Source organism: Aotus nancymaae, unplaced genomic scaffold, assembly GCF_030222135.1.
Source record: "Aotus nancymaae isolate 86718 unplaced genomic scaffold, 86718_ANA_hifiasm-v0.15.2.pri h1tg000029l, whole genome shotgun sequence".
Taxonomy (NCBI): Eukaryota; Metazoa; Chordata; class Mammalia; order Primates; family Aotidae; genus Aotus; species Aotus nancymaae.
In genome coordinates, this window is record NW_026988442.1 from 85,701,845 (window position 1) to 85,717,493 (window position 15,649).

At 42.0% G+C, this 15,649-nt stretch overlaps 1 protein-coding gene across 2 annotated transcripts in view; it reads left to right on the forward strand.

Annotated features, from left to right (window-relative positions):
- The window catches only part of RALB (RAS like proto-oncogene B), a 43,721-nt gene extending 28,501 nt beyond the window's left edge, over window positions 1-15,220 (forward strand). For both annotated transcript variants that reach the window (XM_012468371.3, XM_012468370.3), the window contains exons 3-5: window positions 6,553-6,761; window positions 10,152-10,329; window positions 13,728-15,220. In XM_012468371.3, the coding sequence (XP_012323794.1) occupies window positions 6,553-6,761; window positions 10,152-10,329; window positions 13,728-13,847 (507 nt within the window). In that variant the 3' untranslated portion in view covers window positions 13,848-15,220. The remainder of the gene's footprint in view (window positions 1-6,552; window positions 6,762-10,151; window positions 10,330-13,727) is intronic.
- Window positions 15,221-15,649: the final 429 nt, after the last annotated feature.

Genomic DNA, 15,649 nt, shown 5'->3' on the forward strand with positions numbered 1-15,649 from the left:
AGTACAACAATAAAAATAATACAGATTAAAACATGCAGCGTAACAATTATTTGCATAGCCGTGACATCGTATTATGTATTATAAGTAATTTAGAGATGATTTAAAGTGTACGGGAGGATGTTATATGTAAATGTGCCATTTTAAGTAAGAAACTTGAGCATCTGCTGCTTTTGGTATGGGGGGCGGGCAATGTCCTGGAACCGTTTAAGAATACCGAGGGATGAGTGTTCGGAGCAGAGCTTAAACCCCAGGACCTCTCACTTGCATTGCAGCCACATGGCTTTATGAGATTTATGAAAGAAAGCTATCACATCCATGTCAGTTAAAATCACTATCTTTTTTCACTGGATTTTCCTGTCGTCCTGCTTCCTCTTATGCTGGGTGCAGTTGGAGTGGCCATGATATTTTCGGCCTCTAGCTGAGGGAAGTTGAGTTGGGGTGGGTTAGGTGGGGGATAGTGGTATGTGTTGGTGTGGTTTGGAGTCACGCAGCACCTGATGACTATTGCCGGCCGCAGGAGTACTCCCACCACCCACTGTGCTGATGCGAGCATCGTGATGTGAGGTGCAGGGCCAGCATGGATCCTGATGTGAACGTGTCCTGTGGCACCAGGCACAAGTGTGTGAGAGCTAGAAGCTAGAAATTGGGCCGAAAAAGTCTTTCAGATCTTACAGCTTCTTACAGTGAAGCTCAATAGAGGTTTCCTAAATTTGGCAATAATCCCAAAACTTTCATTACTAGAAATGTCATGTAGCCATATGCACAGTATTTTGATCGTAGCACTATTTACAATAGCAAATACTTGGAACCAACCCAAATGCCCATCAGTGATAGACTGGATTAAAAAACTGTGGCACATATACACCATGGAATACTATGCAGCCATAAAAAAGAATCAATTCATGTCCTTTGCAGGGACATGGATGAAGCTAGAAGCCATCATTCTCAGCAAACACAGGAACAGAAAACCAAACACCTCATGTTCTCACTCATAAGTGGGAGTTGAACAATGAGAACACATGGACACAGGGAGGGGAATATCACATACCAGGTCCTTTCAGGGGGTGGGGGGCCAAGGGGAGGGAGAGCATTAGGACAAATACCTAATGCATGCATGGGTTAAAACCTAGATGACGGGTCGATAGGTGCAGGAAACCACCATGGCACATGTATACCTATGCAACAAACCTGCGCGTTCTGCACATTTATCCCAGAACATCAAGTAAAACAAAAAAGTCACGTAGTTGTGAAGCTGAAAGAACCATTTCTAAACTGTCAATACAAAAGAAATTTTCATTAACCATGCTAAAGGAAAGACTAAATTATTTTTTATTCTCTGTAGGAATATTTCAAAATCATTGGCATATGACGAGAGAAACAGTATACCGCAAACAAAAAAGTAGCAGGTATTCTAGAGGTATGTCAGGCAGTTTAATAAAAATATTGGTATTTTGCTGGATTTTGTGATATCGGTGCTGTTTGTATTAGTTTTATTACTGTATAATAATCACAAATTTAGCAGGTTAAAACATACATTTATCATTCCATAGTTTCCATGGGTCCAGAATTGGAGCCTCAGCTGGGTCCTCTGCTCAGGATACCACAACGCTCCAGTCAAGGTGTCAGCTGGGGCTCTGACTTCTTCTGAGGCTTGGGGTCCCTTTTCCAGGCTCCCTAATGGTTGGTAGAATTTTGTTCCTTGTGGGTGTTAGACATAGGTCCTCAGCTAAACATTCTACATCACACAGGACAGCCCCCGACAAAGAATTAACCAGAACAAAGTATCAATAGTGCCACTGTTGAGAAACCTGTATTAGAGGCAGAGCCGAGGATAGAAGATTCCCCTGCCATGTTAGTGATTGAGAGGCCCCAGGATGCCAGTTCCAAGAGCAAGTTCAAGTTCAGATACAGAGCTAGCTCTGCTTTGAGACTAGGATTCGTTCTACTCAGCACTGCTGAGTAGACTAGGAGAGCCTGGTCTGGAGGTTTCGGGGGTGTCTGTGTGTGTGTGTGTGTGTGTGTGTGTGTGTGTGTGTGTGTGTGTGTGTGTCTGGCAGGTGGGTAGTAAGAGGAGGGGGAAGATGCGCGCAGAAGGTTCAAGATTCAAGAGTTTTTTCTCTTCTTCCTGTTCTCTTCACAGAGACCAGGGAAAGCTATGCCTGGCCTTAGTTTGTTTTTCTCATGGGCTAATATATTTGAGAACTGGAAAGTGGCAGTTATTGAAGAAATCATAAAATAAAATCGGGGGAAGGAAGGAATAGAAATGAAGTGATGTGTGTTTGGGGGAGGAGTTCTAATTGATTTTCCAAGGTGCTAATAGAACCTTCCATGATGATGCAAGTGTTCTGTATCTATACTCTCCAATACATGTGGCTATTGTGCATTTGAAATGTGGCTGGTGGCTACTATATTGGACAAAATGGTTCTGGAATCATAATTTTGGAGCTCGAAGAGACCTGAGCAGTAATTCTCAAATCTAGCTGATTATAGAATTTCCTGGGAGACTCTTTTTTTTTTTTTAAGCCTTCTGAATAACATTTGTGGAGTTGGAGAACTGGGACTCTGTTTCAGTGGGGCTCTCCTGGCGATTCTGACACATGGCCAGGTGTGGTAACTCTTGCCTGAGAGATCATCTAGTCAAGCCTGATTTCACAGTAAGGGAAACTGAAGTTTGTGTTCAGGGATGCCAGCTGTCTAAATCAAGCTTGTCCAACCCGTGACCCAGAATGACTTTGAATGCAGCCCAACACAACTATTTAAACGTTCTTAAAACATTCTGAGGATCATTTTTGTGATATATATATATATATTTTTAGCTCATCAGCTATCGTTATTGTTAGTGTATTTTATTTGTGGCCCAAGACAATTCTTCTTCCAGTGTGGCCCAAGAAAGCCAATAGATTGGACACCCCTGGTCTAAAGTCTCCTGGACCATTCAGACTTTTTGTTCATAGTACAATGCTACACTCTTATTTAAAAATTTTTAGCATATACGATGGAATTTTCATGAAGATTAGATTATAGAAGGAGCCATAGTCCCAGAGTCTTTACTGTCTAAGTTCTGACTTTGAGAAAAATTGGAGGGAACTTCCAGGGTAGCAGCAGTCAGATTTTAATCTTCCTATGCTTGGCCTAACATACTCATTTTTACCTTTTCTGGGAGAGTAAGGCTGGGGATGGAGAGGCTTTGGCAGCAACCATTTCAGACTTTCAGTCTCCAGCAAAGCCAGCTTAGAGGAAAGTCAACTTAGAAAGAAGGGGGTCTGCGTGAAGTTTGTCTTAGATTCACGTGTCTTGGACATCTGAAACAGCCATGCAGAGCTCTGCAAGGCCAGTAGGGGGTAAGTATAGGTCATGCTAATGGATACGAAGACTTTGCGATTTTCTATTTCAAGCTGGGCAGTGTAAACATCAGGGTTGTAATGGAATGTTAGGGTAATTGGCATACTTTTCCCTGAGTACAGAGGTATGCAGGGACAGCAGGACATTCTGACTTCTGTGTCAAAGGAGCCAGTGGAACTCTGGCTGGCCTTATTCTTGGAAGCTCAGCAATACACAGTTGAGATATTTATGGTAGAATTCAGAGACTTTCAGGGGGCAATGGTGTTTTGGATTTTTTGGTCATGTATTTGTCTGTTGGGAAAGGAGTTAAAAGAAGGACACCTGAAAGCGTAGGCAAGTTTTCACATCTCTATTTGCAGATAATTTTTTAGTACACACTTAAGAGAACCTACTACTAAACATGTCTTGGCTGGGTGCAGTGGCTCATGCCTATAATCCCAGCACTTTGAGAGGTTGAGGCAGGTGGATCACAAGGTCAGGAGTTCAAGACCAGCTTGGCCAACATGGTGAAACCCTGTCTCTACTAAAAATACAAAAATTAGCTAGGTGTGGTGGCAGGTGCCTGTAATCTCAGCTACTTGGGAGGCTGAGGCAAGAGAATCGCTTGAACTCAGCGGGTAGAGGTTGCAGTGAGCCAAGATCGCGCCATTGCACTCTATCCTGGTCAACAAGAGCAAAAACTCCGTCCCAAAAAAAAAAAGTTTTCATATTTTTATTTTTGAGTAGCTGTTAACTGATAATACAAGGCTCTTTTTAATAGTATTCCTCAAATAACCCTTAATTCACTTTGACATTTTCAATTCCATTTTTAAGTTAAAAAAATTTTAAATCACAGCCTTATTAAGATGTAATGCACAGATGATGAAATGTGCTCTTTTAAAGTATACTTTTGTTTTGAGATGGAGTTTTGCTCTTGTTGCCCAGGCTGGAGCACAATGGCACGATTTCGGCTCACTGCAACCTCTGCCTCCTGAGTTCAAGCAATTCTTCTGCCTCAGCCTCCTGAGTAGCTGGGATTACAGGCACCCACCACCATGCCCGGCTAATTTTTTGTATTTTTAATAGAGACAGGGTTTCACCATGTTAGCCAAGCTGGTCTGGAACTCCTGATCTCAGGTGATCCGCCCGCCTTGGCCTCCCAAACTGTTGGGATTGCAGGCATGAGCCACTGCGCCCGGCCTAAAGTGTATCATCTAATAGTTTTTTTTGTATATTCATACAGATGTGCAACCATCACCATTATCTAATTTTAGATCATTTTCATCACTTCAAAAAAACCAGCCTACATATTAGTAGTCATTCCCCGTTACTGCTTCCACGTCCCATCCTTGGCCTGTGGCAACCACTTTCTGTTTCTATGGATTTGCCTATTCTGGACATTTCATATAGCTGGAATCATACAATATGTGGCCTTTATGTCTAGCTTCTTTCACTCCGTGTGTTTTGAAAAGTTCTTCCGTGTTGCAGCGTATAGGGTCCAGCCCTACAGGGTTCTGTGAGCCGCTCCCAGCTGGTGTGGAGACAAGAAATTGTGGAAATAAAAGATACAAGACACAGAGATAGTGAAAAGAGAGTTTGGGCCCAGGGTCCACTGCTACCCAGATCACAGAGACCAGCAGTGGCCCTGAATGCAGGGATACTCTCACTTTTATTGAGTTGCAAATCTGGGCGAAGGGTAGGTAGGGCGTGGTCTTGGTGGTTGGAGACTGGGGGCAGTGTAGATAGGGCGTGGCAGTGATAGGGTCAAGTACTTCACCTGTCATTCAGGTAGGAGCTCAGGAATTTCTGGCACCGGAAGTGAGATAAGGAGCATAATGCATCAGCACCTTTTCCATACTTATCAAGAAAGAATGAAAACATTAATATTTATATTACTATTACTGATTATCTTTTCTAAGAAAAAAGAAACCAGGTGCAGAAGCAGGACATGAGAGTAGACATGGAACATGACCACTGAAGCACAGCATCACATAGAGACGGTTAAGCCCCCGGATGTCTGTGGGCCTACCTGACAGCCGCCAGGCCTTATCACAAGAGCTTGGAGAAGCGAGTTTTCTCCAAACTTCCCCAGGAAGGAGAGGTCTTGGCCATTTTGGATATCTCCTTCCCTAGCTGGCTAAACAGCAGGCGCTTTCACAGCGCTGGCACTGCTGTACAGCCGAGGCGCCCTCCAGCAGCCCTTATGAGGGCGCAACAGAGGGCTTAAAGCATCTTGCCTTAGTGTCATTCATTTCACAATATCACCCCAGGTTCACACTTCCAACCTGAGAGGCATTACTAAAAGAATTAAGATCACCTGGGAATAACTAATAACTACTACGGTTATATTTCTAGTTACTTTCTTCTTCATTATTTACATGGAAATAGGCTGAGGCCTTTTGCTCCTGCCTCGGTGCTTATGGGATCTCCCTGCTACAGCAGCATGTGTCAGTACTTCATTGTTTCTCAAAAACCCATACCACTACAAGCCTCTTGATACACTGTGTTAGTTCATTCTGTTGCTGCTGTGAAGAAATACCCAGGACTGGGTAGTTTATAAAGAAAAGAGGTTGATAGCCTCTTTTCTTCTGTGGGACTGGGGAGGCCTCAGGAAACTTACAATCATGGTAGAAGGGGGAGCAAACACATCCTTCTTCACTAGGCGGCAGGAAGAAGTGCAGAATGAAGGAGGGAAAAGCCCCTTATGAAACCATCAGGTCTTGTGAGAACTCACTATCACAAAAACAGCATGGGGGTAGTGCCCCCATGATCTCGTCACCTCCCATAAGGTCACTCCTCCAATACATGGGGATTATAATTTGGATTACAATTCAAGATAAGATTTGGGTGGGGACAGAGCCAGACTGTATCATACGTCTTGCCAAATTACTTTTCAGATGAGTTTTATACTTCTGTTACTATGAATAAGATCTCCAGTGTCTCACCCTTGCTGGTGTTTGCATTATAATTTTACACTGACAATAATATTGCAGGTGTTCTGCTCTGTGCCTGGTTTCCTCATCTGTAAACTGGGTTGTCTACCCCTATTGTTTAAAAACAAAAAAATGGCAAAATGGAGCTATAAAGAACAGAAGTGTTATATAAAATGTTACTTCTATTCTATAGTGTCCTGTTCATAGTGTGAAGTGCCCATATAAGGAATTTATTTTTATTGGCAGATTTATTCCCCTTAAAGACTTTGTTAATTACTGATAATGTTTATTTCCTCAGTTTGTAGAAGACTATGAACCTACCAAAGCTGACAGTTACAGAAAGAAAGTGGTTCTTGATGGGGAAGAAGTTCAGATAGATATTCTGGACACCGCTGGGCAAGAGGACTACGCAGCCATTCGAGATAACTACTTTCGGAGTGGGGAAGGTTTTCTTCTTGTGTTCTCAATCACAGAACATGAATCCTTTACAGCAACTGCCGAATTCAGGTATGTTTGAAATGAACTAGCAAAAGCCCCTAGGGGGCTTTTCGCCTTTTTTCATATGTCTTAGGCCTATAAGGAGTTTGGGGCTGAGCATACCAGGAGTGGGCTGAGCTTGTCCTCAGGAAGAATTCTGTCTAAAGAATCTTCTGGGGCTTTCTAAATCTTGGGATGTCATAGACCATGATGATTGTAATCTCTTTGGGCTTTCCTGATCTGTGATTTCTGAATAAAATTATTTCAAGAGTCGTATTGTCCCTAAAAAGAATGAAGCTATTCCATATACTCAAGAACGTATAATTTTGTTCCTAGGTTATGGAACACTGACCGGAGAGTGAAAGATGTGAGTCAGAATGACCATTTGCTGCTACTTAAGGACTTGGGCATAGTGGAGGGGCAAGAACGTGGCTTTAGGGTTAGGAGACTTGGTTTGAATTCCGGCCTTGCCACTCACTGACCATGGGCAAGTTCACTTCGTGTCAGGAAATGTACTTGTGAGTTGAGAATGAAATGAAAGGATGCATTAGACTGTGAATTTCGTATGGTCAGGAGCATGGCTGCCCTCCATTGTCCCCAGGCTGTCACAATGTAAACACATGGTGCTTCCATAGTGAATAGAATATCCATTGTTATCATTCGTTTTATAATGGGGCAGTTATTCTCCATGAAGGTGTTAGAGAAGAAAGAAAAAAAAGAAAAGAAAATACGGCAGTTAAAAATACCTTGGGCATAATTCTTATGCTCTATAAATGTCCCTTTACCCCATACCCTTCCCACTTCTCCTACATAATTGTATTTTTAAAAATCTATTCTCCTTATAAACATGTCTGTCTAGATGACTTTTTAAGAAGCAGATCTAGAGTTTAGTAGGGAACTGAAGAGAAAAACCCAAAAATCAATCAGTTTTTTTCGTTCTTTAGCAAGTTCTGGTCTGACAGTAAGTTGGTCAACCAGAGGTGAAAATGAGGAAGCGTCACTGAGGCAGGGAGGCCTCAGGGCTGAGCGCAGGTCACCCAGCAGAGCGCGTGGAAGGTAACAGGGAGGTGCCTCAGTGATGCTTCCTCGCTCCAGGCTTCAGAGTCGAAGACCTAGTTTTGTGGAAGCAGAGTGTGTGTGTTGCAGCAATCAGTTAGATGACTGTGACTCATTATGAGAAGTCCTATTAATGTTTAGATATTTCAGACCTACCCAGGGCTGCTCTGTTTGAATATAGCGCGTGCATTTATAATCGTTTGCTTCTACATAGTCCTGTTTTCTGCCTCCTGGAAGGTAAAACGGGACAGATGCACACAGTCTCTTAGTTTCTTCCCTGTCCCGAGCCTTTTGATTTCCTGTTGTCCTGTTCCTTACCTAGAAGGGAAGTGGGCAGGAGAGTCCTCTGCAGAGGATATGGAGAAATACAGTATTTCCGGTGCCCCTTGTCCTCTCCTCAGTCACCACACATGCACAGATAGTACTTGGGCATTCTCATAGAGTTGGAGCAGGGCTCCCCTCATCTTGGAAAAGCGTTTTGGTTGTTAGGTGAAAAGAGAGATCCTTAGAAGAAAAAGGACAGATGAATACCTGAAACCAGAAAGAAGGGGAAGTTTGTTCTTCTGACTTGAATTCCGCTTAGGTTTCTCATGTCATTGGAAACAGAGGAATGCAGGTCAATGATCTGAGCCCTGTGGCTAAACTCAGTCATGTCTTCAAGATGTGTTAGCAGTTTTAAAACTTAGCATTTCTGTATTATCTTCCAAATAACATTTTTACATGCTGTTAGCCGTTTTAAAACATAGCATTTCTGTATTATCTTCCAAATAGAAAGGCCCTAATATAAAATGAAATGTGAATATGCTGTCTTACTTGAAACATTTCCTGGAAAATATTTTATGAACTAGGATAAATAGGCTTATCATAAGAGACCAGAACTTGGTACTTCCATTTTTGGATCGATATGTTTATCAGTAAGGTAATTTTATGTGCCCCTGCAAGACTAATGAGCCAGAAGCCTATCAGTTTTTATTGTTCATAGTTTGTATTGATCACATGACTTTTAAATGTATTGTGTTTTTTGACCCCAGTTCAGATGTAGGGTATAACAAAGCTACACAAAGCCAATTTTGAGCATCTTTTTATCCTTTTAAGTTTGTCTTAAAATATTTGACATCTGGTACTTAAATTGACTGCGTGGCAATTTTAGCTGCTTTTGTTGTTGTTTTGTTTCGTAGAGACAGGGTCTCCCTATGTTGCACAGACTGGTCTTGAACTCCTGGACTTAAGTGATCCTCTCGCCTCAGCCTCCCAAAGTACTGGGATTACAGATGCGAGCCACCACACCTGGCCTAGAAAATATTTTTATTGTTGTGAAATGTTACCTTATATCATATAAAAATCAATGCAGAGCTCTGCAAAATACATTTTCGAAGGGGACTCTTTTTAGAATGTATTGGAATATAAAAGTAGAAATGTTCTCATTGGACCAAAATAATGGAAATGGGATATTTATTTTTTTTTAGATATTTGGTTATGATTAGTACTTTTGGATAGCTGATTATTTTTAGTAGACATAAAATTTAATGTGCTACAGGTAATGGTATTCTTATCGAAGACTCTTTTGAAGTACTTTCCATAGGGCTTGTAGTATTTCATTTTTTTCGCTTTGTAGTAGAAAAATGGTACGTATTGGAATGTGATCACTGCCTACCATATCTGGCCCAATTCTGTGGCCTATAACATTACTGTGTCTGGATAGAAACGGGGGGTGGAATGACACACATGTCATGTACACTTGCAGCTCTAATGCAAACTGAAGTTTCAAAACAAAACAGCATTCACCTTTCCTACTGAGATTCCCTTGGATGTTTCTGTTCTGTTCCATTCTATTGTATAATACTCTTATTTCATTGATGAGGAGAGGGGGAGAATTGCTGGTTGTGACCCACTAGATTGGTTTTGTGACCACTAATAGGCTGCCACCTTCTGTATAGAATACACTGGATTTCATAGCTTTTATGTCACAAAGAAACCATACCATATTTTCAGGGGAATTAAGGATTTTATGGAGATAGTTCCCTAGCTTGTTTTCTTTTTTTGGTGCTTAAGTTGGGGACCCTGTTATGATGTAAAATCCTGGGCTCCTATTCAGACACCTACTTCTGGAAGACTGGGCCCAGACATCTGCATTTGTAATGAGCGTCCCAGGGAGTTCTGATGCAGACAAACTGAGAACCAGACTTGGAAACACTTGTCTCATTCATGACTGCCTCTAGGGAGTGCTTTCTTGAAACATGCCCTAAATCTAGCGATTCTTTTTTTCTTCTGCCTTAGGAAAGCCTTTTATTTTAGATGGGCTCACAAAACTTGCGTTCTTATTTTAGTTTTTTTAGCTGCTGTATTCTTGGTGTAATGCCTTAGGGAACAGATTCTCCGTGTGAAGGCTGAAGAAGATAAAATTCCATTGCTCGTTGTGGGAAACAAGTCTGACTTAGAGGAGCGGAGGCAGGTGCCTGTGGAGGAGGCCAGGAGTAAAGCCGAAGAGTGGGGCGTGCAGTACGTGGAGACGTCGGCTAAGACGCGGGCCAACGTGGACAAGGTAGGCATGCAGTCTGCGTGCTTCTCAGAAACACACTTGAGAAACTGCAGAATGGAGGCATCTCACCTGCTTGTTTATATGGGAACCATTTATGAAAACTAGGCGCAGATTCTGATTTCTCTGAATGTCTAAGCCATGATCATGATTGCAATGAGAAACATTGAGAGGATATCACCCTGTATTTCAAACACCCCCCAGAACCTTTCATTTTGTCATGAGGCTTCATTAGAGTAGAGTATGCTTAATGTGTGTTTGTGTTTTTTTTAAGACAAAGTCTTACTCTGACACCAGGCTGGTGTGGTGTGATCTCAGTTCACTGCAACCTCTGCTTCTTGGGCTTAAGCAATCCTCCTACTTCAGCCTCCTAAGTAGCTGGGACTATAGGTGTGCACCACCACACCGGCTATTTTTTGTAATTTTTTTTGTGGAGATGGGGTTTCACCATGTTGCCCAGGCTGGTCTCAAATTCTTGGACTCAAGTGATCTGCCCGCCTCAGCCTCCCAAAGTGCCGGGATTACAGGTGTGAGCCACTGCACCTGGCTGAGTATGCTTACGGTTGGTTTGGTCCTGGGAAGGATGGTGGGACGAGACCATTGGTTTGTGAAGGCTGGGCTGGAAGGATGGACATCCTTAGCCTGTGTGCGTGCTCTCACCTTCCACAGCCTTGTTCTCTAGGAGCAGAATGGGCGGGCCTGGCTGCTTCCAGGAGGTTCCCCTGGAGGTGCCCTTGAAAGATACGTGGAGCTTCTTGATTTTGCTCTCATTGAGTTATTGGTTAGATGTGTTCTTTTTACCTTACTGTTCACTGACAGAGCCACGGTGGTCTGTCTTTGTAGTGTAGTGTCTAAATAGTATTTGCTCTCAGAAATCAACTCTCTGGATCTCTCGCTCTTTTTTTCTTTCTCTTATCTCATCCCAGCATACTTTCTCATTCAAATCTCTGAAACTAATAAAAGGGTGACTTTGAGTGACAATGATGAATGCTGACAATTTGAAAATCCACCTATCAGGCTTGCTATTGTCGCCTTTTGTCTTTTTAAAATTAAGGTTCAAGGTGGTTGCCACACAGCTAAAATCTTAAAGCTATACGTTAAAGATGAGACTTTCCTTCTGCGTTGACCTCGTTCCCTAGCTCTCACTGCACATCCATGCGCTTGCAGAATCTCAGCACATAGCACTTTGGCAGCCACACAGTGGACACGTCTGCTTTTAGTTCTGCAGCGTCAGCATCCAAATCCCCCATACCCGTCTTCTGTTTCTCTTTCTTGTGCAGAAACAATTCCCGTTTGCTTCATTATCTGACAAGGGAGAGATTTTAATTCAAGCTTTATTTTCACTTGAAATGATGCTAGAGAACATTGGTATTTAGAATGTTGGTATTAGAAGGAGTTTGCTTTAGATGCACTTTGGCAATATACATCTATTTGTATGTATCGTACATAAAAACATAGATCCTAGGAGACATACGTATGTGGGATAGATATACATACGGGATATATATATTCTACAACCGAAGTCCGTTTAGTTATCATCTGCCATGTGAAGCGTGTGTTCCGTTGTCAGCTTTTCTTTATGTTGTCATCTCTCAACACTTACACTCTTATGTTCTTGTGCTACTTAAATATTTTTATCAAATTATTTTCCAGCTGTGGAAACCGCACAGGAAATCCAGAAATATGCCTCATTTTTAATTGGAGCTGTGGATGCGTATTTCTTGGATGGGTTGTGGTATGGGGGGTGTGCGTTGTCGTCATCTCCCCTCGTCTGCTGGACCAGCTTGACCTGCCAAACGGGAACCAGCAGAAACTTATGACTGGCAGCATTGTATTCACTTGTAAAGAATTTACGTGAAAGGTGTGATAAGATCAGCCCGTGAACAACTTTGTCATCACTTTAAGTTGGATGCACTCCATTCCCCTGTCTTGTGCTGTTCGGACTAAAAAAAAAAAAAAGAAAACCCGTAGCATTTGAAGCTGTTCACTGTTGCTGTCACAGGCAGCGCTCTTTCTGGAGAGGCTGGCGAGAAGGGGTGTTTGGGTTAGCCTGATCCAGCTGGGTCCTGAGGTTGGGGGTGCTTTTTTTGTGCCTGGAGCTGGTGGTAAATGCATGTGGAGCCCCACACTCCAGAGGCTTGGTCTTGCTTTTCACCAAGAAGAAAGTGTGGCCGCGAAGGAGCTTGTGGTATTGTGTGAATGTCCAAAGACAAAGGCTTGTGCTCAGTCCCCCACTTTCAGTCTCCATCATTCTCTATGAGAAATCTCAAATGTCTCTTTGTAAGATTCATATTTTGTCTGCTTGGGTATAATCAGTCCTCTGGCATGACTGCTGATAGCAGAGGGCAAAACCCAAACTACTGTGACAAAAGGATAGTCCGTATCTAGATAACACACTGACCTTCAAAGGACAAGTCTCATCAGTTCTTGATAAAGTTCCTCTCAGCTGACATCACAAGGGATGGAGGAGTGGTTGTTCCTGAGAACAGGGGTAGGGGAGTGTGCATGGGGAGGGATAGGGTGGCCAGAAGGACATCACTCATCCTCCATCTTCTCAGTCCCCTAGGGCAGGAGCTTTATTTGTTGACGCTTTATGCCCTCCTCCTCCTACCCTGCCACCTCCCCAGGGCTGCTGTTGTGGAGTTCACTGGGAAAGCTGTCATGCAGAATGAGGTTCCACCCTCCGTGGGGTCCGTGTAAGATTAAATGAGATGCAGAAGTGTAAAGCGTACCTAGGAGCAGGGACTCATCGTGGCATTCTTCCCTTTCCTGGTGGTTGGACGTGCTAGAGAGTCTGCTTGCTGTTGTTACTCTCAATATTTGTAAACTGTAAATTTATAGATCTGTTCTATACAAAAACATGTTTTATCCTTCATCACACTTATTGTAAGAAAAGATTTTATCATTTTGAAAGCAGCTGTTAGGCCGGGTGCAGTGGCTCATGCCTATAATCCCAGCACTTCAGGAGGCCGAGGTGGGTGGATTGCTTGAGCTCAGGAGTTCAAGACCAGTCTAGGCAATATAGAGAGACCCTGTCTGAATCTAAAATAAATAAATAAATAAATAAATAAATAAATAAATAAATAAATAAATAACAGTATGATGATTGTGTTCCTGGCTTAAGCAGTTGTGTGATATGGGCAGTTGTATGAGAGGTGTTTACTTTGTATAATTAGCATGTTTTTAAGGTTAATTTTTCTTATTTGCCCCAGATCTTTTGTTTTTGATGACATCTGGTTTACAAAAATAAGTTTGACTTTATGCTTTAAAATATACATATCCAGCTTAGTCAAATTATCTCATTGAATCCTTAAATGCTATGTTCACAGTGTCAGGTTAACAACAAAATCATTAAATGGCTTTTTTTTCACTATTCTTTTTACTCCTTCCTCCCCATCCCCCAGGTGTTCTTTGACCTAATGAGAGAAATCAGAGCAAAGAAGATGTCAGAAAACAAAGACAAGAATGGCAAGAAAAGCAGCAAGAACAAGAAAAGTTTTAAAGAAAGATGTTGCTTACTATGAACGTCAAGGTGACGGATGAAGCCAGTTGCCCCTGAAGACACAGGGCTGGGTTGGTAAAGAGAAGGCTGTTCTTGCCTGTGCTTCCCGCTCTCCCCAGCTTCATTCACTCAGGCTTCTTGAAATGGGGAAAAATATTTGTGACTCAGTGGCTGGCAGAAGAAATAAGCCCATGCGGTGGAACTGCTGCTTTGTCAGGAGGTTGTGGATTTTTCCTGCCTCCCTTCTTCCTTCCCAAAGCTTCACTATGTATAAAGTGCCACAGGTAGGAAACAGGTGTTAATTACAAAGAGAACTTCTGAACTGCAGGTGTTGTAGTAGGTTTTGGAGGAAGGAGTGGAGTAAGATGCCCTTTTATCAGTTTAGTAGTAGTAGTGAGAAAAATCCATTCAGCCCCAAGGACACGGAAAAATCCGTCAAGTTTTTGGATAAGTTTCTTAACAGTACCCTGTGGATCTGAAACAGAGCTAAAAAAATTAATTTGAATTGCACCAAATAGATCACTACTAAGCTTCTGACTCCTCCTCACATATGAAAAGTGAAAGTTGTGAGTTGTTTTCCTCTTATTTAAATACTGGCCAATTATAGTCTGTGTTGGTTATTTTTGTCCTGTAAACATCCTGATTTTTATGTAGGAACTTTTTTTTGGCAGACCAAGTGAAGACTCAAGAATAGTGTACATTATAAATGGCACACATTTCCACTCATGTAGATATTTTTAAGTTCTTTTTCTAAGTCCTCTCCTAATTGCCTATCCTGTGGTTAGGCCCCTCCCTCTCCACTAATGGTGAATGCACGTGCCTTTCTGATCAGCGTCACTGCACGCGGAGGTCTAGTGAGCCTCTTAAGTGTCACACGCAGTCTTCTCAAAGACATGATGAATTAAAGTGGTATTCTAAAATGAAACCAGAGCCTATGCCAGACCTTCTGCTACCTCTCATAGAATTGCTCTGTAATTCTAAATTTAAAGTTAGAAGTGGAAAGAGGTAAGCTATTGCCCCTTTGCCTCTGAGAATTGACTGCTGTTTCTAATATAATTATTTTCTAAGATGGCCAGATAGTTAGAAATAGATTTTCATTGATGGGATATTGTTCATCTTTTGTATCAGTATTCTAAATTTAGCAAACAGAAAGATACTCGTCAGGAAAGGAGCACTGTGGTAAAAGCCCCGTATTCACATTTTTTCCCATTTTTGAGAAGTGACATTTCATATATAGGTGCCAAAAGTGAATTGGGATGTGGAGAGCGGGAACTTTTTGAATTTATGATTATCACAGAGATTGTAGAAATTATGATCTAACTGGAAAACAATCCTGTATCACCTCCCAAAGAATCGTGGGCTTTTTTAAAATAAAAAACAAAGCAGACAAATAGACTTTCTTGGGATTTCAGCCTTTTTATTTTATCCTTTTGTCACACATGTGAAACACAAGTATTGAAGGAATGGCCAGTTATTCATTATTGTTCTTGTCAGGTTTATCTTTCAAAATAAACTACTTCAATTAATACTTGAGCTGTGGGAAATAAAATAAGTATCAACAGTCATTTTAACTTTATCTTTCCTCCATCTCTTCTTAAAATTTAAAAAGTTGTGGGTAATGACACTCTTGAATTTTTACAACAAGCTTTTTTTTTCATCCTAGTTTGCCATCTATTTGATATCAGTTCTGGTCAAGAGTAGGTAAATTTGGGCCGGGTGTAGTGGCTCCTGCCTGAAATCCCAGCACTGTGGGAGGCTGAGGTGGGCAGATCACCTGAGGTCAGGAGTTCAAGACCAGCCTGGCCAATATGGTGAAACCCCGTC